This window comes from Mytilus californianus, unplaced genomic scaffold, assembly GCF_021869535.1.
Source record: "Mytilus californianus isolate M0D057914Y unplaced genomic scaffold, xbMytCali1.0.p SCAF_5, whole genome shotgun sequence".
Classification (NCBI taxonomy): Eukaryota; Metazoa; Mollusca; class Bivalvia; order Mytilida; family Mytilidae; genus Mytilus; species Mytilus californianus.
Genome location: NW_026262701.1, coordinates 95,353,923 through 95,380,343, shown reverse-complemented (window position 1 = coordinate 95,380,343; position 26,421 = coordinate 95,353,923). Strand labels below are relative to the sequence as shown.

Below are 26,421 nucleotides of genomic sequence, written 5' to 3'. Positions count from 1 at the left end.
AAATTGTTTGACGTCAAAGGGTCAAATTTACAACAACGTTTGTGATTGGTCGATTCTGGATTTTATATGTTATCTCGATAAGTAACTCTTGTACGGTTTTTTTTTAAGTTCATCGTATTACTACAACATATAAAATTCATGACTCAATATTTGGAGAATGAAAACACAAAGTTTGTAATTCTATTCAAAACAAACTTATAATAGAAGACAAAAAATGACATGGTCCAAGGACACAGTTATCGTCCTTTGGTTTTCGTTGTCTACGAATATAGTCCCTAGTGTGAACAGTGTATAACTTGCATTTTTTTTTGATACACTTTCCCAATTTATTTCTTGATGTTTTATGCATGAAATATTAAGTAAGGGGATGAAATTACATGTTAAAAAAATTTGGGTGCTGAATCTTTATGTTAAGTAGTGATTTGGTCCAGTTAAAAAAGGTCAAAAATTAGAATGTCTGAAGCTGTCAAACTGAATTTTAGCCCCCCTTAACACAGAATTGTCAATATTTTGAGTTAGAGCTGGTAGAAGTTTCAATAATTTTGATATTATTTGTATCAATAGTAGTACACTACACTGTAAAAACAATTTTGAGATAGAGCAGGTGCGATTTTTTTAATTTGAATTTATTGTCTAAAAGAAATGCACTACGAAATAACTGTGTTCTCGGGCCTAAGAGATGAATTCCGTAAATGTAGATTCTGTACTTTGGCAACTTTCCTGAATGGTTTTCTGGTTTCAATTTGTCAAACTCAATAAAAGTAAAGGATTTACATCTTTGTTTGACAGAAATTCTGTTAAAATGTCCCATTTTGGCATTAAACGGCTAAAATAAGCATTTTAAAGCAGTTTCCATTTTATGCCTAAGAACTATGCTGACTTTCTATCTGACAGCTTTTTATGTTCCTGATATTTGTGTTTCTATGCTTAAATCAAATTTAATTAACCATTTGTGAACTCTGAATCTAGAGAAAAGTAGATTATCACAGAAAAAATGTGCAGAATATTTGTATTTATGTCCCTGGTTAAACGGCCTGTTTGATGTATGTGAATTGTGAAGAGCTTTGTACAAAAAATCTGTAGTCCATCACAAATATTTCACTAAATCTGTAAAAAAAACACTTTACAATGATCAGTACACCCTATTCATTTCATATGCTACCATAATTTTCTTCTTTAGGATAGTAAGTGGTTCAAATATATGCCAATTGAGACTAAAACTACATGCAAGTTTTCCATTGAAAAGTGAAAACTGGTCATCAGACCATACTGTCTGCAAAAAAAATTTGAATTCAAGAGTCCTTTTGCGATTAGACTTCTTGTATCATGACATCTTAGCATAGAAATGAGCAAAAAGTAACAAATTTCCATTTCTTATAGCCTCTGTGTGGATTTGTATATGTAAATATGGGCTACGGCCTAAATCGACTCTAAATAATTCTCAGTCTTACATGGCCGAAGACCATTTGATACTCATGTGGTATGCTTTTTGTAACTTTTCTTTACATTTAAACTACATTTAATATATATGGAAGAATAATGTATGGTTAAAAAACTTCAAAAACTTCAAATTGGTTGAAAAAAATGCATGTTGATGTAAGGCTTCCCTTAATTAAAAAATCTCTATTTTCAGGCACAAGCTCATATAAATTTGACTTTTGAATAACTGTAATAAATCTGATAAATCAAATGAGTGTTCCGTTGCTTTTAATACTCATTATATTATATTCAAGAGTATTTAAAAAGCAAATTTTTGCAATATTTAAATTTTTAGGCCAAAATCTTGACAGTTGAAAATATTTGATTTAAACGTCAAAAATAAACATCCAAATTTCAATATTAAAATGGCCCTAGTTTCTATAATATATATCCTATGGCCATGAAACTTAGCCAACTATCTTATAATTTCCTAAGCTTAGGTCATGCAAAGTTTTATTAAAATTGTTCAAGTCTTTCTATCCTATTAGGTCCAAGGACACAGTTATCGTCCTTTGGTTTTCGTTGTCTACGAATATAGTCCCTAGTGTGAACAGTGTATAACTTGCATTTTTTTTTATACACTTTCCCAATTTATTTCTTGATGTTTTATGCATGAAATATTAAGTAAGTGAATGAAATTACATGTTAAAACAATTTGGGTGCTGAATCTTTATGTTAAGTAGTGATTTGGTCCAGTTAAAAAAGGTCAAAAATTAGAATGTCTGAAGCTGTCAAACTGAATTTTAGCCCCCCTTAACACAGAATTGTCAATATTTTGAGTAAGAGCTGGTAGAAGTTTCTATAATTTTGATATTATTTGTATCAATAGTAGTACACTACACTGTAAAAAAAATTTTGAGATAGAGCAGGTGCGATTTTTTTAATTTGAATTTATTGTCTAAAAGAAATGCACTACGAAATAACTGTGTTCTCGGGCCACATGGCAAACAAACGAGACGAAAAGAAAAACAACGGACCACAAAATACATCACAGGCCACTACATAACTGAGCAACACGAACCTAAACTAAAACTGCTCTGGAAGGATAAGCAGTTCCAAACGGACGTTGTACGTACGTTTTTGGGACTTTCCCAAGTCAATTATTAACACCAGTGGTGTAACTTCAGTTTAAATCCGTTGTAGAGTCATAACCCGTTTTAATGAGGCATAAACTTGCAGATTTGTAAATCTTCCTCGCTATATCTATACATAACCAAAATAAAGCATTGGAACATGTTAAGTCTCCTACTCTATATGTTAACAATTTGAAATAAAACCATTTTCTTATGACAAAAACATTGAATACCACAAATTATAATACAGAAAACTAAAGCAAAACTAAAACGTCTCCCCTCAAATAAAATCTAGGCGTGTACTAAGATCCTCTGGAAGGTTAGGAATATCCTGTTCCACTAGTGGAACCCCGCAATGTTGCTCATGTTATGCAAAATTCAGTAACTAACAGGAAGTAATATTCATGGGAAGAAGAGCCCTATTCATCCTTCGGAAGCAATCGCCAATAATGAAAGATTTTTTAAAAAGTGACCAGATGACTCTACAACGGATGTAAACTGAAGTAACACCACTGGTGTTACTAATTGACATGGGAAAATCCCAAAACCGTACGTACAACGTCCGTTTTGAACTGCTTATCCTTCCAGAGCACAAGTTTCGCAAGTTTTAGGTTAGGTTCGTGTTGCTCAGTTATGTAGTGGTCAGTGATGTTTTTTGTGGTCCGTTGTTTTTCTTTTCGTCTCTTTTGTTTGTCATGTCATTTTTTGTCTGTCTTTTTTTGTCATTTTTTTTTCTTCTATTATAAGTTTGTTTTGATTAGAATAACACACTTTGTTTTTTCATTCTCCAAATATTGAGTCATGAAGCACCACCCCTTTTAAGAAATTGATAACTTGAACCGTAAGCTCTCGATAGGCTTACAAACCAAAAAGGGCTTAAACAATGTTTAATTCTGCACACAAAAAAGCTACACCTGATAAAATATGATGCAAAATTCAATTTGCCACATAGTCGGGATTTTTTTTTATAATTTTTACGATTTGCGCTTTACAAAATGGTTATGTTGTTATGTGGCTGCATTTGCAAAAACTTCAATACCGATAAGTTAGAAAATAAATTTTAAATTATCAAAATGGAATGCTTTTTAGAAACTCGGGGCAAAATTATTGAAACCAAATTCGACTACTTTTGTGTTAAATTTTATAGAGCTTTTATTTCTAAGGTCCTGAACATAATCTTAAGGTTATATACAGTTAGCATAGGAAAATCGGAAGAGTCAAAGCCCAAAACATGCATTCTATTCCTTAATTTTGGTTCCGTTTATTCTTTTTCAACATTCTTTTCTGATTGGTTATCATCGTTATCACTATCAGAAGGCAATGGCTCTGCTGTCTTTGTTAGGTCAATGACTGCATAATTATTTCTGTTTTCCGAGCCCCTAATTATAAATCTTTTTCCACTAACCGTAGGCGCCAAATCCAAATCTGCATAGATCAATCCGTCCTTATTCTGAAAATAAATTTAAAAAGGTTTTTTGTTCAGAATGTTTTACTTTACGCTATGTTTAATCATGCTGTTAAATTGCAGATTTTGTTGATATTGGGTTCTGTATGGACCGCTGGTAGAAAAAAAACCCAAAAAAAACCGTACGTAGGACAATCGAAAATTAGCATGACGTCTTAAACCTAAGTCATTGACGTTGCATAAGCAAAAATGTATTTTGTTAAATGTTAGCAGTTCTAAATCTTATATTAACCTATAAAGTTTTACCAAAGAAGATCCCAAATGCTTTTAGACAAAGGGAAGACAGAACTGTTATAGTTATACACTAATACACGTTACGGTTAGACGATACCAAATGACGATATCTCATGAGTTATCGTTCCTGAAGTTATTGACCAGTATTCTTAGATTATACAAGTCAGGGTAGCAGGTTCCGCCGTGTTTCTGACGATGGATTTGTATAATTTGTTTTCCGTTATTCTTATTTCTAAACCAGTTGGAATATTGAACAAATTTCTATGGTGTGAAAATAAACTACCAAACCAAGCGACATTCGTGCTGAATTACGGAAACAGGTTCAATTTATGCATTGTGATAAAACCAGACCAAACTACATAATGAAAACAAAAGCATTTCTGAATATATATCTCGTATCGTATGCATATCCAAAGGTTTGCTCTGAACATTTCTTACATCCTTGATTTTGTTTACAATACAATCGGTTTTATATAACTTGCATTAGAAATCATCCAACTTAAATAAGATTGGTTCTCTGTAAGATATAGCATATATGCTTTTTTGTTGTCTTGTTTAGGTAAATACCCAACATTTCCATTTATTAGTATGATAAATATTGGCATGAATGGTCATTACCATAACAGCTTATTTAATGTTATGGTTATAACATTGAAGTGTCTTTTAATGTATTCCAATATTTAATTAATTTAGTTACTTTGAGTTTACAATGTTTTCTGAGTGGTATTGTGTTAAGGTCTTTATGCTAAACCTGACATCGCTTTTCATTCTTATCCGACTACATATTGCTTTCTATTAATGTTTATTATTTTAAATTATTTTTTAACATTTTTTTTCTGTGCATGCTGTATGCATCACTATTAATTTGGGAGGTATATTGCTTCAAGAAATGTAGAATATTTAGAATATGGTTCAACTGTTAGTTATAACAAAATTGGTTTAGTTATTGACATGGTCTGTCTCTCACATACATGATTATTAAAATATTTCAAACAAATGACCTTCATAAACATGATAACATGAGTAATATATTACTGCACATCAACTTATGATCATGTAATTATAAAATTATAATAAGTAACAATCAGAAAGTCAATATTGAATAGGGATTAGAATATATATATATAGCAAAGTGCTATCGACCAATGAAATTGTAGAATTTGGTGTTCCTTAATTGTGAAGAATGAATCATGTTCTAGGTAAGAGATTATCCAATTGTTTAGGTCTACCCCGAAGCACCTTTGTCAGTTTAAAAGGATTTATGATTGAATCTGACTTAAAATTGAATTTTGAAACGAACAAAACGTTTACAGGTGCAGTAAAATTGGTACCCTTTATAATATTACGTGATTTTTTTCAAAGCAATGCAAAAAAGCCAAAAAAAAAAAAAAAACAACCTTCAAAATTAAATAAAACCTAGATCTTTAGCTAAAACACTTAACAAAAGTTGAGATTACTGTATCTGCAGTTGGTAAGAACTGTATAATACACTTTGCACAGGAATTTAAATTAATTTTTCGATTTCATATATTTTCTATTTTTTATGTAAATAGCTGGATTGAAAAATTGGCCCTGTGTAGGTTTTACTTATATTTTGAATTTATTGATTTGAACTGTAAATAAACAAGAGGATAACTCCTCCCTTACATTTTACAAAACTCACATTCATATTCATAATTAGAAACTTATTCGAGTTTCACCATTTCGTCGTACTGATGCGCCATCAAATGTCTTTAACACAGTTTATTAATATTTCCCAAATCATAAGAAAGTCTTTACATAACATGATCTATATATGAAATGTCTAAAAAAGAAGTGGTGCAATTGTTATAAACATTGCACTGACAATGAAACAAATTCTTGATTTAAACCAATCAATGATCTCATTTGACAACAAAAATGTTTGAGCCTTAAACACTTTACAATATTCTAGGTTGCAAGAGAATGATAATCCCTTTCTTCGTGTATATGTAAAAGAATGATAATCCTTTTCTTCATGATTAAGTACGAGGGTTAGCGAGTTTATATCATGAAGAAAGGGATTATCATTCTCTTTCAAACTTATGATGTTGTAAAGTACTCAAGACTCAAATTAGATTCATTGTCAGTGCAATGTTTATAATTAATGCATTTCTTCCTTGAGGCATTTCATTTATGAATTAGTTTACGTGATATAAGAACTTTCTTATAATTTTGGAATTTACAATAAATTGTGGTTTAGACATAAAATGACACAACAGTACAATAAAATGGTAAGAATCGTGCATGTTTACTGATTGTGAGTATGAATGCAAATCATGTAATTTTTAGTGAGGAATTATTTTTTTTGTTTATTGTCAGTTCGAATCAATAGATCTGAAATATGAGTTACAACTAATTTCTATTTCATAGCAAATACTTTAGTCCAGCTCTTTACATCAAACACTACTTCATTAAGTCAGGAAAATGTTCAAATAAAATTCCTTTAAAAGTTTAAAATATATTCAAAAGTTAATATTAAACTCCTTTTCTTTTTTATTTTATTGGAATAATGGAAATTAATGTTCGTACCAACCGCGGATCCCGAAACTGAGTATTGGTAAGCGTATTAGGTAAAGAATTAGATTATATTTAATTTTTAAACTGTTTTTTTTTTTTTTTTTTTGCATTGCTTTAATATTGTTTATTATTTTTTTTTTAGTAATTTGAAGTTATTAATATTCTCATAATAACATTAACGGTACGAATTGTACTACACTAGTAATATTCAACTTATTTTGATTTTATTGTTTGTTTCAAAATTCCACTTTTTGTTAGTTCCAATCACAAATCCTTTCAAGGTAAAAAAAATAAATGTGTTTCGGGGCAGTTGTAACTCATATACAGAAATTCTTTGTTTTGGACTGTAGGTAGGCCTAGATAACACTACGATCCCTTACTAAGAACATAATTTACATTCATTCTACACACTTATGAAACACAACATACTACAGTTTCATTGGTCGAGAACACTTTGTTATATTCTAAATCAGTGTATATAAAGTGCGAATCCAGTTAGTTCATTTTAACCATCGTACGCGAGTATTACTATTGTAGAATAAAGGATGATGGGAAAAACTGCGTTTGTTTACTTTTTGAAAATACAAAATAACTGATTTGAATGTATGTTTTAACACAATTTCATTATAATATAACTTGTTAATGTATAATAACAGGATTAAAGTCCAAAAAGTGTAATTAAAGCAGCTGAATCCATTATACTGATTACTGAGTGCGATTTATTTTAACTATAAATGCATTATCACTGTAAGTACGATCATTTCTGATGTGAAATGTGTCGAGGTGCGATGCAATTTCATTGTTGTTTTATATGATAATTCGACATGCAACAACTGAAAATAGTCTTGTAATGACTTTAATTTTGATGATATTTACTATTTGGAATGCAAGCTAGTCGTAGATGCTTACTTGAATATACATGGGTATAACCAACGTATGGTTGATTCCGGTCGTTGTGCGTTGTGTACCGTTCGTCGTTTTTTTTCTGTACGTTTGTTGCGTGTTTTCGTTATATTTCTGTACCGTTGGTTAGTAAAACACCGAGAACATAATTTGCTGTTTCTGTTGAAATACCTATCTTTTATTTTTTGTTAGCAAGCATTTGCAGATACTAAAACTATTTGACATTTTAAACATTTCATATTGAAGATTAAAACAACCTATATTTGTATTTGTTTGACGTGAAACAGAACTTACTGGAGCAAGAGAAGCCCACTCATCGGGAGTGCTTGATTGCAATCCAGGTTCTTAGAAATCCAGTATTTTGATCTTGAGGTCAAAGGTCAAGCTCACCCTAAGATCAAGGTGATATGCGTTACATCGTCTTAAGGTGATACACGATCATATAATGCATACTCAAATTTTTTTGGTGAGTTTTCTATTAGTGTGTCATGGATCCGAAAATATACTAGAGTAGAACATCCATGAAAACAACGTATTTGTATGGCGAAGTTTCCTTGAAAAGTTTTAGAACTGGCTTTAAAAAGCTTGAAAATTTGTCACGCCTTTTATACATATTTCTACCATATTGATAGGCTGTCGCACAACGAACTGTACACGAATTTACAAAGAATGGTAGTAAAGAAAGCAAACAAACTACAAAGAGAACGAATCGTACAGTGTCAAAATTCTGAGGTCAGTTATTTAAGTAAATGTCTGCAAATAAAATAAAACAAAGGGTTTCTCATTCGCATTATGTATTTTAAGTAACAACAAATCACAAAATACACGGTCGCATTTAGTGTAAGAGCCAACCAACTATGCTTTATTTGTAGTTTAATCAAGTTTGAGTTACACAGAGTGTTTGTTTTGCGATGTTTACAAGTACTTCACAGACCTGTCTATTTAAAATAGTCACAGGGTGTTCATGTAATATAGATAATATACAATGCTGTCAGGAGCAGTAAACTTTGTTTTCATAAACATTGAATACTTAACTGAACAGTACGTCAATTATTCTTATGTGAAAATATTAGGACGGTCTTCCTACCACCCTCGCTTCGCGTTGCAGCGATTAACGTCCGGCATCAACTGTAGGGCGTTTATATCCCGTGGAATAGAACCATTTAAACATGTAACAATAAACTGTATTCAATATGGCCTTGTATTCTTACAATTACGTATTTGCTTATTTGTAACAACAATTTGTAAGAAATTCAAACATAAATCAAGGGGACTCGATTGTTGCTCGAACTTTCTTTACTGTATAAGATGTATACACAATGGCATGTGAAATATCAATTATCCAGTCATATAAGCATCAAATGTATGACAATTGTTTGTGCGAGATGAAAACGTTACAATTCAATCACTCGTGATATGAAGATTTTTTTGTGAACGCTCTTAGTTATCTAAGATGCATTCATTAGAGCTTGCTTTGTTTGTATAAATGTTTGCTAAATCTTAATGACAATGCTTAGGCAAAAATTTATACAAACAGAGCAAGCAAGCCGATTACATCTTTATACTACAAGCATTGGGAGGTAGGTAATTAGCATTAGCTCTAATGACGTTTTATTAATATGTGGTGTAGATTTAGACCGAAAACGAAAACTTTGCTTTTTCGGTGACGTGGATTGGCTTAACTGTCAAATATATATGTATTCAATGATAGTGTGTCATAGGAAAGGATAAATAACATCCTACATATAGATCTGGAAAAATTATTAGAAAAATTAGAATTGACTATATTAGCAATAAATGCTATTTTTACGGAATTTATTGATATATTACCTCAGACTTTCACTCACAAAGAAGGCATATAAAATCAATCCTTCTGACTTCATAAATTTTGTTAGAGAGTCTGCTGAATTAAGACTTTATATGATAAGAATTAATTAATTTCCTTCTGTGAAAATGCATCGCATATACAATAGAAATGAATGCCCCTACTGTGAAAATGAAAGTCTAGTATCATTTTTCGACAGTAAACATGAATCGCATAACGAAAACAGTATGGCGGAATTCAATTTAATATCAACAAGCTGAATGACAAACCTGTTTTAAGTTATACAACATTAATAATTTTGTTAAAAGGTACATTTTTCTGCAAATGAAACTTAACTGCTGCTTTGCAAGCTCTGTTCGTGAACTATTCTTAATATTTAGATGTTAGCAGGTTAGTGTGCACCTCAACCAAATTTAAAAAGAAAATAGGTATTTGTAAAATGAAATTTAGTCTGAGTTAAAATGTGAAATTTAATTGAATAATGTAAACATTGGTATAAAATGGAGATCATTATTCGATAATAAGACGTTAAAGGGGCATTTTCTACCATTTAGACAACAAATCAAAATATGATGCTTTTTGTTTCAATTATAAATAAAAGCAGAGTTTTGAAATACTATTTTGTTATAAGCAACCAGTTCTGCTCAAATTTGTCAAATTCAGCTCAAAAACATCATTGATGTATTATTGACTAGCATGCCAATAATTTAACCTCATTTGAATCCATATTCAAGTGACAAAATATGAGAATTTAAGTCAAATCGGTGAACATGAATTTGGCAGCTTTTGCCTCCTAAAAGCACGAATTGTTTTGAACTGAAAGTAGGCCTAAATAATACTATAAACCCTTACTAAGAACATAATTTACATTCATTTGTATTAACTTTTCATATAAGGATTACATTATTCAGTTATATTGGATACATTTATTTTCAATCAAGAACCACAAAGATGGCATATTTTGGTAAGTGACATTTACTTTCATTGAAAGGCTTTGTTCTGAATGACGGATGAAGTATGAATCCTGATTATAATATTTCAATAACATGCAAGGTAAAAGTAAGTTTCACCAATGTCCAAGTGAGTGTGAGATTTTAGTTTCAGAGATAATTATATGATTTGATTGTTTTAAGAGTTTTTGTGTATTTGCTGTACGGATGAGTTTGGTTTATTTTAACAGTGACCTTGACTTGTGTTATGGTACGGTATTATCAATAATGACCTAGACATGTAAATGTAAACAAGTCAGACAATATTATTTTTTTTATATAAATGATAGTAACTTTTTGTAAAGACTTAATTGTTTAATAGAATATTGTACTCAGAATTAAATTATTGATTTCAGATAATGATATTATATATGGACCAGTAGATCCATGATATATTGATCTGTATAAGGACACTATCATGATAGAAGTTTAATAGCGTAGCTGTCGGTGTTATATATTGTACAAACTTAGTTCCACAAATTGGTGAGTTTACTTAAGTGTGTCAATTGATTGCAATTATATTCTATTTATTTTTACCTGTATAACTTGACTATGACAAATATTTCATTGTTACTTTAGAAATATTGCACTGGGATTATCTCCCCCTGATTAAAAAAATTCAAGCTAGACTCGCATGTTAAAAATGTATATTTATATTGATGATAAAATAATGATTTATTTATATTATTTTTAAAGACGTTATATAAGAAGCTAAAATTATCTGTAATGTTTATTTTTTGTAAATTTACATTTTGCTATTTTCCAAACGCATACCGTTTTTATAGAATTGAAAATGATAGTATGTATTCAGTCTGATCGAATGGTAGTAGCTGTTTTATTACCATAATTGGTATTAAGGTCAACATGTAGGATTTTTTGACTATATAAGAACATGTTAACTTAATTGATATTAAGAGTGTTATGTTTAATACTTTATTTTACTGAATTATATTGTGTTTACTTTATTACCTCAGTCATTGTTAATTTGTATTTCAGGGTTAGTGTATGTAATTGTAAAATAAATGAATGTGATGTACAATTAAAGAATAATGAACCCTTGGACTCAGATTTATTAGTATTTGATGAAACAGAAAATTACATTTTTAGAATTTCCCTTCGGTATCATTCGCCTCTTTTTTTTTATATCAAATTAACAACGTGTTATAACAATTTGGAAAACGAAAACTAGCATGGGCCTAAAATTCTTCCGTACAAGGCGTATTAGAATTTTAAAATATTGGATTAATGTTATATTGAATAAACCAAGTGTTGTTAATGAGGCTTACATGCTTCTTTATACAGATGTTAATAATTGTAAAAGAGAATAGGTGTGTTGTGTTCGGGAGTTATTAACTTATTCCGACCTGAACTTTGTTTAGATTTCTCAGGATGTAGCGTAGTTTTTGATATTGTGTACAAAAACGAATTACTGATCAGTTTTACAAGAGTGGTGAGCATCGTTGTATGTTTGTAACTCATTTGTATATTTGGATGAATCAAGACAGAGACAGATTTATGTCTAAAAACTTCAATTTCTGTTGTGATGTTCGATTGCTTACAAAACTATAAAAGCTAGTTAAAAGCCATTCACAATTAACAATAACAAATCATGCATCAGAGACTAAAATCAATTTAAACACATCCCAAGGATTTAGTGTTTTAACGCCATGGACAGTCAAAGAAGACATGACTTGTGCAATGCCAACATAAAAGTATTGACAGGCAGCAGGATAGTTAGAATTTATGTTATATATAGATAAAGCAGTCTCTAAATAGTAAATAAACGTGGATGTGTATTTATGCATAAAAAAAAACCATTCGAAAAGAATACAAATTTAGTTATGTTTTAATTTGTTGATGACAAAATCGATGTAAGTGCCAATGTAAACAATATTCAAAGATCTTATTACAACATTAATAAGATAACCTTTAATAAAAAGTTTTTTTAAAAGTTCGATGAGTTTACACGGATCCCTTAGTGATTTGATTTCTGTGCTTTAAGTACAATATTACCGTAAAAGGAGTAGAGCCATGAACCCCAATAAACGGCTTGTTAAGCTGGGTTTTTTTTCAACCTCAATTTTTAAAGGAAATATAATGGGTATGCATTGATAAATGTATGATATTTAAAAGTATAAAACGAAAATTGTATATCTGCTTTATATGTATAAATAGATTAGCCTGAAATAGGAATAGTTATAATTTTTTTACATTTTTCTAGAAATTTGCCAATTTTTGCACCTTTTTTTTTTTGTTGCGGCATCCCTCGCCCATTGAATTTTTTTTGATTGAAAAGTAAAGAATATGGTATTTAAAGAATATTTCAGCCAAAATATTAGTGGGCAAAGCGTGGTGCCACCGTTAACTTTTCAGAAAAATGTCATTAATTTTGCAGAATTCTGCAAAAAACCAGGGTTTTACGAAATTCCCCTTCATTATAACGCAATTGGTAAAATTATGTTTTTAACTGAAACAATTGGACATTTTATAGATATAAGAAGATGTGGTATAAGTGCCAATGAGACAACTCTCCATCCAAGTCACAATATGTAAAAGTAAACCATTATAGTTCAAAGTACGGCCTTCAATATGGAGCCTTGGCTCACACCGAACAGCAAGCTATAAAGGGCTCCAAAAATGACTAGTGTAAAACCATTCAAACAGGAAAACCAACGGTCCAATCTATATAAAAAACGAGAAACGAGAAACACTTAAGAACCACATGAACAAACGACAACTATTGTACATCAGGGTCCTGACTTAGGACAGGTGCAAACAAATGCAGCGGGTTTAAACGTTTTAATAGGCGCCAACCTTCACCCTAACCTGAAACAATAGTGTAACATCACAACATAGAAAGACACACTATAAAATATCAATTGAAATGGCTTAACTTATTCAAAAGACATATTAACAAAAACAAGTGAACCTACATTGAACGAATAAGTTTGATCTATGACACAATGTAAATACAAAATTAATAAAAAAAACAAAGGGGTGAGATGTAAAACAATATCAGAAAAACAACCATAACCTTGAAAAAAATGCCGCCAAAAAAATAACGTACACAGGTAAATAAAAATAATGTTGTTGTAAGGTATACATGGAGTACAGAAATATTTTTAACAAAATAAATAATTGTGTTGTTATTGGACATTTTAGCATAAGTTTTAATCAAGTTTTCGCTACATTATCACAGTGAGAATTCTACAGATTTTTAGGGTTGAAATACCGTTTTTAATAAGTAAAGCCAAATTTACTACTCAAATCTTTGTATCTATGTATTTTAAGTAATCTATGGCTACGAAATCCCTGCCTTAATAATTTACCAGTGATGCATTGATTGCGATCGTTTAAATCTATGACATCACTACACAGAAGGGCGTAACGAACGAGTTTGGATATAACATGTATATGTTTTTTTGCAAACAAACATACTCATTCAAGGTATCAATTTCTAAACAAGATTTATTTAAACATATTTATAATTATGCTCCAATAATTAATTAATATATCGTAAATTAGGTGTTTATCATACGAAAACAGCAACTGTATAATCAACAAAAAAATGTCCGAGTTACGCCATGTTAATTAATTTGATAAAACAAAATCTGATAACAATATATGGTCTCGTGTTTGAATAAAATAAAACAGTAATGTGCAAAGACTTATGTATAAATATAAAGGATGATGGTTTTATTAGGCTTTTATTTTTCCTTTCTAGTTAACGTTTAACTTATACATGTTATATAAGAATTCCAGATTCTCACATAAAATGCAATTTTCAACCAGTTTAGCGAGTTGCCTAGCTGAGGGATTCATTGATTGCCCTTGTTATTTCATGTTATTACATAAAAGTATGGTTTGTACAAAAAAGCCACCACTTTTCAAACTTACACAATAAAAAGGGAGAAATCCTTGATTACATTTAATGTTTCCATGGACTACTACATTTATATTCAATAAACTTTATCTGATAAAATAACACATATAGGTACGAACATTGTTATCTCAGAAGATATTAACAAATTAGAACTTGTTATTATGAATAGAGTCTCATATTAATCACTATTATCATCCATATACCGTTTCTTTCGTATAACGCCTATGTTAAAACCAGTCCACGTTGAGCTTGAATTAAGAGAAAAAGTAGCTTACTTTGTTTTTTGTTTCAAAAAATAAAACCGAGCGGATTTTTAAAAATTGATACAATCAATCTTCAAACATAAGCAAGCCAAATGTCATTTTAAAAAAGAAAGATTCATTTACTTGTTTTGAGCTTATTATTCAAATCACTCGGAAAATGCATCTTTTCCCCAATATGCCACAATTTGACGTCGCAAAAATTATCATTTTACGCTGACAAACTCATTATCGCCCTTGTAACTGTATCGAAAACATCACACTTAGCAACAAACGGAATACAATCAATAAAATACTAAACTAACGAACGTATTAAAAGTAAAACCAAAAAATCATTTAACAACATAAAAAAAGAATGATCATAATATATTAAATTAGCTTAGTTTGAATTGACAAAAAATGAGGGACCGTATCAAGCTGACTCATGCTTTAAATAGTTGTAATGTTAGATATATATTATTTGCAGACACCTTACATGGTTAATGAATATAAATTATTTTACTACTCTTTTTTTTTTTAACATTGTGACAGTTTTCATCTTTTTCTTAAAGGGCTGGAAATGTTGTTTCCTAATGTATACAACTTCATTTAAGTTTTTGATAACTAATTCAAAATTGTAAGTTATTGTGAAATTCTTCTTATTATTGTACCAATTTGGTAAGTGTTGTGAGATAGCCATTTCGTGTCCATTGCAACTGTTTAAAAACTGAAAAATTTACAATAATAAAAATAAGAAGACGTGGTATAATTTAAACTCTCCACCAGAGATTAAATTAAATGAAGCAGAAGTTAACAATCATGTGTCACTTAATGGCCTTCAATAATGAGCAAACTCCATACCGCAGAGCAAGTTATAAAAAGGACCGAAATGACAAAGGTACATCAATTTAAACAAGAAAATTGTCCGTCTGATTTATATACAAAGCAATAAACGAAAATCAAATATGATATACATCAACAACCGACAACCACTGAATGACATCTCCTGACTTTGGATAGACACACACAAGAGTGTGGCGGGAGTTAAACATTAGACTGTTGTTTTGTTACAGTCGATTTTAAACTGCGTCTAACACTTTTGGGTTGTGAAATATATGAAGTATCTGTATTAACGAATTTAACCAAATGTAACAAATCTAACCAGCCACTATCAGTGATGAAATGAACGACACTGGTTTGGACAATTTTTGTTTTGATTTGTATAACATGTTTGATAATGTGGTGTTTTTATAATCATAAAATATAATGATGAAAATGTTTACTGTGAACAATAAACGACAGATGTCAAATGATTGTGATAAAAACTACTTGTAAGTAGCTATGCTAAAAGGTTGCCTCATATCATTATTTTACTGCATTTCAATGATAGAGTTACATTATGTAGCAAGCATTTTGTAAATTATATACCCTGTAATAACAATTACAGTTATTGCTGACTGCTGAGAATCGTAACCATCTAATTTTGTATTGTCTCATACAATTAAGTCTAGATGTATTTTCATAAGTAGTATTTTGTTAATAACGTCATCTTTTGTTTTGATTATTGGTATCTACATAGACTACATATGCAAGATGTTGCGGATACCAACATACATTGTAGCAATAACAGTTTGATGAAATATTAATTATCGTTTTATTTTTATACAGTGATTTACCTTTTTTGGTGTATAAACATTTTTGTCTCCAAATTTATTTTCGATTCCAGAATTAGCATACACGTCATCAGCATTTCCATGGGTAATATCATCTGAATTTTCATAAACGCAGCCTGAAAACATATCAGCAATACTGAGTGAATTAACATTGTAATAAATATCAGAGCTCATTAATAAGCTTGGAGCATATAGGAAAGCTATCTGTTCAGTCAATGCACAATACAAAATTATATAAATGAAAGGAGATATTGTGTTAACACCATGACACTGCATCGAAAACAACTTTGACGACTACACTATAGAAACATCAGTACCAGTTGGTCTGGAATCAAAACTATTGAAAGGATTATTAATTTGAATGCTGAAATATAATATGCCAAAGAAAAACAGATCGAAAAAAACCTTAATTTTAATTTTAAAATTCAAATTTGCTGACACCACGTAAGTCTTGAGCATAAATCTTGTAATATTATGATCACGTTGCCTAAAAACGTACATACACATTTTTTTACATTAGCACATGCAATGAAAAGAGTAAACAAATAGTTAATCTAAATCAAGAGCATGAATAATTATGTGTTGTCGTCGTGTACGCCATATGTTGTTTATAACTAGACAATACGATTTTACATATTGTACTGCGTTTGAAATCAATGTGATCAGTACTAGTTGACTCGCAAGAATCGTGGAAGTAAATACAAATTACAATAGTCCTTTCGAACAGTACCGTATTTACTGTCAAAATTTTAAAAAAAAAACGGTCAAAGTCTCCAATGGCTGGGTTGCAATATTTGTGACTTAATTTTTACAAGTCTGGGAAAATTGAGAAAAAACAATCCTCAAACAGTTTCATAATTGCAACTTCAACATATGTGCAAATTTCCTGTGAAGTTTCAGGGATCTTGAATGAAAGGTGTAGGAGGAGCTGATTACACGTATTAAGGGCCCACTTGTCCCCGCCTGATGCCCGACACTACCATACTATCAGCTTGATTTTAACTTCATTTCAGGGGATATGCCTTGGTAACCTCAACATTTTCTAATATTTACACCATTTAAATGATAGGGGTTCTTGCATCATTTACCAAAGTCTTGTTGAAAATCACAGGTGCATTTTATGTGAAGGATATATTGAATATGACCAGTTTTGTGGGTACCCTGAGATTTGGTCGAAAACATAGGCATATACCGTATATCTGGGTTTTTTCGCGATTTGATGACAAAATGGGCAAGTTAAATATTCACTGTGTATAATTTTCGCTGAATTAGAACATACACGCGATAAAACAAACTCTATCCTATTGTTAAAAATGTAAACAACATAAACTTGATTAATCAACAGGTAATGGAGTACAAATGAATATGAGTTCTAAAAACGAAAATACACGTAATTCTGAGAACTTTCAAGGAAGTAATTTGTACACGGAGGCATGCTAAACATTGAAGGTTTTGATCATTACATATATACAAATATCCGTGTAATTGTGAATTATTTTTATTTTATTTTTACATTTGTTGCAAAATATTCGGAGTATGACACCAATCAATGGATCGACGCTAGTTAACAATTTTAAACATTTCACTGATTGCTGTGTTGTCAAAAGGTTTGACAGGTATCATGAGCCAATTAGTTATTATGCAAACAGAGATCTTAAAAAAGTATGCACATTCTTGTGATCTGTAGAACAACACAAAATTCTCGATAATTAACAGCCTAATGATAATGTATAAAACTTTCAAACAACGATAAATCTTGGATTTTGCTTTAAAATTTACGTGGGGTCAAATTTCCGCGGCAAAGGTGAATATTAAACGCGCGAAAAAAAAACCAGATATATAGTATTATTGTGTGGTTTTGCACATGTTTTCATTAGGAATACCCATGACGATCAAAATGCGTAGTATGAATATATTTTTAAAGTGATTTTGAAATATCAGGGTAATATGTGTAGCCAGAATGAAAATACATGGTACTTTGCCAGAAAAATAAAGTTATAGTTTAACAATTATTGTTGATGAATCTTGAAGATCACAAACTTTTATCGAATTTGACCGTTTGAAATTTACAAAATCTTCAAAAAAATTGGCTTACAGACAAAAAAAAAGAAACTATCCGAAATATAGTCTAAGCTGCATTATTTTTGTGTGATTAAGTGAAAACTGTTTTCACCCAATATTAACTGTAGTCGAGTTTATATGGAACAACAGTAATATTCAGCATGGGACGATTACCCATTGGAAGAATTGACGTATCAACATTATAAAACATTACGTTGTTTTCCATCACCAAGACTGCAAAATGCCACTGCCACTGTCATCAGAAGCTACATTAAATGTTTTGACAATCTTTTACTATCTAAGTTCTATCTTTGTGCTACTGTAGAATATCTGTTAGCCTTATATTGTGCAATGTTCAGAGCATATCTCCTTGAATATTACCGTTTGTATTTGAAACCAAAAACATGCAGTTAAGTACAGCCTGTCAACCAATAACTTTGCTCTAATACCTTATAACTTCATTATTCGATCATTTTTTGCTGTTGAATTTAATTTTTCCCAAACTATCTAAGATTTTTTTCTAAATAATAAATTAGAATTATTCCTAAAACTCCTCAGTACATTGTTAAACGCATTTCATGTATGAATATTAATTTTCTATCTTTTCAGGTTTTGATTTTGAACCTGTAAAAAAAATATAATTACTTAATCAAATGCTTGGTGGAGTCAAACTTTTCCAACTTTCTTATATACATTGTACTCATGCATCATTCTAATAACTAAATGTAAACATCATAAATGCTCGATCACTGTTTCAATAACTGTTAGGTTAAAACGCACAAATGATTTCAAATACCTTTGTCAGAGTTGTCTCCTATACCCCAGGTCTACCTCCTAAATCCAGATTAAAGGACTATTCAGTTAATGAACTGGACAGACGTCAGATAAAAAAATATAAAAACAGATCCTGCTATGTCGAGGTCTGCATCCGATCGTTATAGTTACATGACAACTCGTGAACTAATATAAGTACCAAAGCCAAAATACTACATTTGTATTTGTTTTTTTAAATGCTTCCTAGCCTTGTACGGCAAGGGAGATAAGTAAACATTAAAATAGGAAAAGTAGTGAGTTTCATTTATTTTTAAACTTAAACATACTGGTCTATTTTGTTTCATTGATTAAAAATAGGTTAAGTTTTCTATGATCGATAAATGCTACTTTTGTCGCCTGTGTATTGCAATCAATAATGTAACTTTAACATTTTCCTTCTTTTTTTTTGCAATGAACATAGCATTAGTCAAGAAAAACGAAGTATCACCTTTTCTTGCATATTGAGCAGTATTCACATAAAAGAACATATAATACATATTTGCGAGAATGATTGCGAAGTTCTATCAAACTTAATACGTGTTGTTGTACATAAAAAATAGCTGTAAACAACTGGTCATTTTCAGTCACACGCAAATTATTAAAAAAAAAGGGCAACCGTAGTATACTGCTGTTCAAAAGTCATAAATTGATTGAGAGAAAACAAATCCGGGTTACAAACTAAAACCGAGGGAAACACATCAACAATAAGAGGAAAACAACGGAACAACAAAAACACTGAAGTGCAACAAAAACCAAACGCCAATGCTACTTACATAGAAACGAACTATTTGATAACAAATGCCATATTCCTGACTTGGTACAGGACATTTTAAGAAAAAATGGTGGGTTTAACCTGATTTATGGCTGGCCAAACCTCCCGCTTATATGGCAATGTTAAAAATACCGCTAAATGACAACATTACGTGACAGGAATACAGTACAAATAAATGCAAGAACACTCAGAACAGAGAAATACATAAATAAATAATATTATAGTTCATTTCGACATGTAAACCACAGAATAAGTGTATAACAAAAATCACCTAAATGTAAATGGCCAATATTTCAATGAAAAGGTATTCTAAATTTGGGTTATGTGCGTACGAATATTTGTTAACGTAAACAAAACAATGGAGATGCCTCAACAGGAAAGCAGCTATGCGCTTTGTGGAACTACAATTACACTTACCCATTTCTATTCCCTTATACTCCATATCTAAAATAGATTAGAATAGAAGGTTAAATTTCACAATAGATCTTTTCATTTCATACATGCACATACGAACCTCAAAGAAATGTATGAGTATATCTAATACACCTTCACAGAAGCTTCATGAAGCCTGACAAAAAAAAACATATTTCCAACGTCTGTGTATTAATCTTACAGTATATTGGTAAGGTTTTGTAAATGAATCCACTGTTGACCAAAGGTGACTTACATTATTTATATACTTGATAAAACCTCACAAAAAAATGTCGACAAATAAGAAGTATCAACTCATATTCTCAAATGTTTTGTATGTAAATCTTTCTTTTTTTTTTTCTTTTTTTTTTTTGTTATAGCCTTGTGAAAACAATTCGGTAGAGTAACCTTGTGTAAAACATTAGTCATCCGTTATTTAGAAGAATTAATCACGAAGGTAAACAAAAATATTGCAGCAGTATCAGTCTCTTTGTTCAAATACATAGCGTACCCTTTCGTAAAAAATAGAGAAGAGTAGCTTGTGTAAAACAATGTTCATCCGTTATTTAAAAGAATTGTTATTTTAACCAAGTATGTGTATTGTATTCAAGCATTCCTTATACACGGAGATACTGTAAACCAACTTATTTTCGATGATACTTTATATCGCGTTTAGCCCTTTCTACCCCACTTCGCGGCTTTTTAATTTCGCGGTTTTCAAATTCACTTGGTGTCGTTAGATGAGGGAAGATCCAAGTTTTTAATTTTCGCGACGATTCATATTCGCGTTATATTTCTACTCGCGAAAGTCGTGAAAATAAATCGGTCGCGAAAATTAGTTTGTTTACAGTACATTAACGTTAAGTTATAGCCTGATCACTGATAAATGCCTTTTCCTACTCTTTGGATATGTAAGTTGGTAAAAGAACGAAACCAATTGTCCAGTTTGTATCCTAATGGATAAATGGTGTTACAAGGTGTTAGACAAAAGCCCCGACTACCTAATTCCAGAGGCACTGAAAGGGGAGAAAAAAGTCAGATTATGCAATACTATTTCATAAGATATGTAAATAGCAAGCTAGATGAACCAAAATCGATACTTTGTCAAAATGAAACAAGGCTGTTAATTATACAGCATACTGACCGTTGTTGTACACAAGTGGAGCAGTAATCATAAAAAAAACCCTTCTCAATAGAAAAAAAGGAGATGTAGTATAATTGCCAATGTGACAACACTCCACCAGAGACCAAATGACATAGAAATAAATAACTATAGGTCACCGTCCGGGCTTTAACAATGAGCAAAACCCTTACCGTATTGTCAACTATGCAAGGCCCCGAAATGACAAATGTAAATCATTTCAAACGAGAAAACTAACGGCCTGATCAAAGACAATAAAAGAGCTTATTACCAACTTGGAGGTATTTGATTTCACGTTCATATATTTTGATGTTCTGTCACTCAGTTACCAGCACACTTATTTATGAAATATCTTTCTTCATTTTAAAATTTTGTCCACATTACAATGCTAAATGGCCAATATTCAATACCCGTCAAACTTTTAAATGTGTGAAATGGTCTAGTTGAAAGGGGCTACTAGAATAACAATATTTGTAAAGAATGTGATCACTTGAAAAGAAACAAAAAGTATAACAAACAAACCTTTATCCGACATTTTCTTTGATTTTGAAGCTTTGATTTTGTTTGTACCTAAAACATAAAGTTTGAATGTAACCGTTAATCAAACCATACAAAAAAACAAAATAAAGGATTTTTGACTACAACACAAATGATGAACATAAATCTGGTTTTAATTGCGATTAGAGATTAACAGCCATTTATTTCAATAAGTTGTAAGGACGATGAAACGTGATTCAAATTTATTAGAAATAAATCCGATCCAAAATATCTCTCATAACAAAATACAAATGCATAGTACATTGTTGTATGATATGATACGCTAGTTAGGTATAGCTCTTGCTGAAAGTCAAGATGTTTGTATAGTGTAGGAATAAATTTTGTGGGGAAATTTGCTGTTTGCTATACCACTGTTCACATTAACACACTAATGAGAATTCCACTAATTTGAATAGAATGGCTGTTGTACAGTCTTAAAACATATTTTGCTGTGTGTGTATAATATGTAATGAAGATTTTATAATCAGACTTGAATACGGAAACAATATTTAAGGTCTTTCCTTTCTTAATGGAAAGACATTACTGTATTTCGTTTGTTTATTATTATTATTATTATTCTTTTTCTTCCGCCGTTTTCAAAGTCAAAAGTCAAGAAAAGTACGCAACATATCAAAATGATCTTTAGTAGCAAGTATCGGGTTAATAAAAGCTATCTTGTATTAGGGGCACCAAAGTGTACTATTTACCTTATAGGAGTTATCTCCCCAATTACAAAAACCATTGTTATCGCTACTCTTCATAAACTATAAGAGTTAGCGGCAAATGTTTTTTTTTTAAATGTTCCTTGCCACATGTCGCAACTTTAAATAATTTTAACCGAAGCGATCCAGTGACTTCTTATAGGAGTTATTTCCCCTTGAATATTTTACTTTTCAATATGCATATGAATCTCATGAACCGTAAGTTGTAAAGACCTAGGGTCTTTTGATTTGTGATCATTGGACCATAACTTGAAAATATAGGTCAAGGTCATGTAAAAAAGGAAAATTGTGTGTTTTTGGCACTATTTAAAGAGTTTTATGTGTGGTTTAGTGCTTTTGTAGGTTGACATTGACCTTTAACCTTACTACTTGTTAAGTGATCTCTCAAAAGATAAATCCCATGTGTTTAGATATAGTATTTAGGCTTTCTATTCCGTCTTTGCATGATCAAAGTGGATCCGTTCTCTGTGTTAACCAACCAACCAACCAACCAACCAACCAACCAACCAATCAACCAATCAATCAATCAATCAATCAGTCAGTCAATCATTGCATGCATGTTTCTGTCTCATGTGTTTAATATGGGGACCAAGATCTTATTTGTTTCTATTTCGATTGTTTAAAGAGACCATATCCCACGTGTCTAATTAATTGATCAATCAATCAATCAATCAACCAACCAACCAATCAATCAATCAATCAACCAACCAATCATTCAATCAATCATTCATTGCATGCATACATGTTTCCGTCTCCTGTGTTTAATATGGGGTCCAAGATCTCCTTTTTTTTTTCTCGCTTGTTTCAAGAGACCACCATATTAAGTTTATTATCCAACCAACCAACCATCCAACCAATCAATCAATAAACCAACAAACCAATCAACCAACCAATCAATCATTCATTCATTGTATGCATGTTTCCGTCTTATGTGTTTAATATGGGGTCCAAGATCTCCTTTGTTTCTTTTTCGCTTGTTTCAAGAAACCCTATCCCACGTGTTTAATTAATCAATCAATCAATCAACCAACTAACCAATAAATAAACAAACCAACCAACTAACTACCAATCAATCAATCAATCAATCAATCAATCAGTCAGTCAAGCAACCAACCAACCAACCAACCAACCATTCAATCAATCATTGCATGCATACATGTTTCCGTCTCCTGTGTTTAATATGGGGTCCAAGATCTCCCTTTTTTTTTTTCGCTTGTTTCAAGAGACCACCATATCCCACATGTTAAGTTTATTAAACAACCAACCAACCAACCAATCAATCAATAAACCAACAAACCAATCAACCAACCAACCAACCAACCAATCAATCATTCATTCATTGTATGCATGTTTCCGTCTTATGTGTTTAATACGGGGTCCAAGATCTCCTTTGTTTCTTTTTCGCTTGTTTCAAGAATTCCTATCCCACGTGTTTAATTAATCAATCAACCAACCAACTAACCAATAAACCAACCAACCAACCAACCAACCAACCAACCAACCAACCAACCATTCATTCATTCATTGTGTGCATGTTTCCGTCTCATGTGTTTAATACGGGGTCCAAGATTTCCTTTGTTTCTTTTTTCGCTTGTTTCAAGAGACCCTATCCCACGTGTTTAATCAACCAACCAACCAATCAACAAATCAATCAACCAATTAATTAATTAATCAATCAATCAATTAACCAACCATCCAACCAATCAATCATTCATTCATTCATTCATTGTATGCATGTTTTCGTCTCATGTGTGTAATATTGTATTTACATCTCTTCTGAAAAAAAAAAATCCACATGCTTGTTATCAGATGTTCTGGGAAACTACATGTCTAATTGACCCATAAAATTTGCAGTCAGCAGGGTATACATGCATTACATCTTCATAAAACAACGTGGTGCAGATATCTCTCAAGAATTCTCCTAGAGAAAAGAAATTGCAATGCCGTAAAAATCGCTTGCTAGTTCCGTAAATCTCAGTGAAATCCTACAATAAAATGTCCGCTCCTAGATTGAAATACAAATCTGTGTTACAAACTGCTGCTGAAAAATGTACATTGTATGAAAATAATCGATAAACGGGTTTTAAAGTTACACAAGATCAATTAAATCCAAAGCATGCACTGCTCGTGAACTGTGATCGAAACGTCAATTACCTACAATGACAAAAGAAATACATTGTGTGTATTCCGTCGCTATACATGTTGTCTGTCCAACGTCCCCACCTAAAAAGAAATAAAAATACTAAGTTTTCGCTATTATAAAGCTTCGTCACGTGACGCCACAATCTGGCGCGAGACAAAGACGCGCGCGGGACCTAAAATAGAATAAAAACTTTCCAAACTAAATATAGAAACTTAACCAACACACTAATATGGACCTTTCAAAGAAAGAAACAAAGAAACAAACACACAAACAAACATACACATATATCAATCAATCAATCAATCATGTTTCAGAAGGGGAAAGACCGTTTACAATTGCTTTTTTAAGCAATTGATTTATATTTATATTTTTTTTTGTAATTTTTTTCATTCTTAACATAAAGACAAAATACATCAAGCTTGATTACATGTGTATAGTTTGAAGTATGGTCTTAAAGATATTTCCTTTCACGTAATTCTATTACATGAACATGAACTTTAAATAGCAAACATATAAATTATATAACTATAATTTTTGTAGCAGTTTTGCATATCTAAATCACCTTGTACAGATTATAATGGCAACCATTTTATATATATGACAACATACGGTGAATTATTTATCCCCTACACAATTATATTGTGTAGGTATTTTGTGTAGGGGATAAATAATTCACCGTATGTTGTTCTATTCTCACACAATATTTGAATTATTTAATTCTTCCTTTCACTGAAGGTTTTTCTCCTGAATGTTTAAAGCGATAACTATAATATTTTAAAATCAACTTATGTGATGAACTGTATTATATGGGTCAAAAATTTCCCCAATACCAAACCTAACATGCCTTTCGTCTATCTGTTTCAAGGTAAATACAGAGTTTAATAACAAGTTTTTAAGTGCAATCCAAATATTTCTACTGTATACACATTCCAAAAAGATATGCAATGAGCTTTCTTTGGTTTAAGTACAAAAAGTGAACATTTCTGTGTCTGCTAAACTAAATTTATAAAGAAAAGAGTTTGTACCTCTAATTCTATGTAATAACTTGAACTGAAAAGTTTGAGGTTTAGTGTTTCTTGTAGTATTTATAGTTAATGCATGACGTCTTTTTTTTCAGAATTTCATTTATGGATGAGTCTTGTTGATGTAACGAGTTTCTTATAATTTAGAAATTCTAATAAATTTATTTCATTATCCTTTAACTTTACTTTCAGCTATATAGATGATGCTCTCTCACTAAATAATTTAGAATTTGTGACTATGTTGAACGCATCTATCTCATCGAACTTGAGATAACGGATACAACAGATACAGTTAAGTATGCCTTACATCTAGAAATTGACAATGAGGGTCGGTTGAAAACAAAACTTTTCGACAAAAGAGATGATTTCAGCTTCCAAACTGTGAACTTATTCCAGGGCTTGTATTTCCATCATGATTTCCTTCAAAGAGGATTGCTGCTCACAAGGAAGCTATTAAACCAAGAGTTCCTAGTGGTGAGGTTAAAATCATCCCTTCGT

At 31.1% G+C, this 26,421-nt stretch overlaps 1 protein-coding gene across 1 annotated transcript in view; it reads right to left on the bottom strand.

The window, feature by feature from the left end:
* Nucleotides 1-3,686: 3,686 nt before the first annotated feature.
* LOC127700294 (hemicentin-1-like) overlaps nt 3,687-26,421 on the bottom strand; it is a 122,939-nt gene continuing 100,204 nt past the window's right edge. The window contains exons 11-14 of the mRNA XM_052203710.1: nt 22,022-22,069; nt 20,365-20,391; nt 16,305-16,417; nt 3,687-4,002 (exon numbers count right to left, since the gene is read on the bottom strand). Of these exons, the coding sequence (XP_052059670.1) occupies nt 3,814-4,002; nt 16,305-16,417; nt 20,365-20,391; nt 22,022-22,069 (377 nt within the window). The 3' untranslated portion in view covers nt 3,687-3,813. The remainder of the gene's footprint in view (nt 4,003-16,304; nt 16,418-20,364; nt 20,392-22,021; nt 22,070-26,421) is intronic.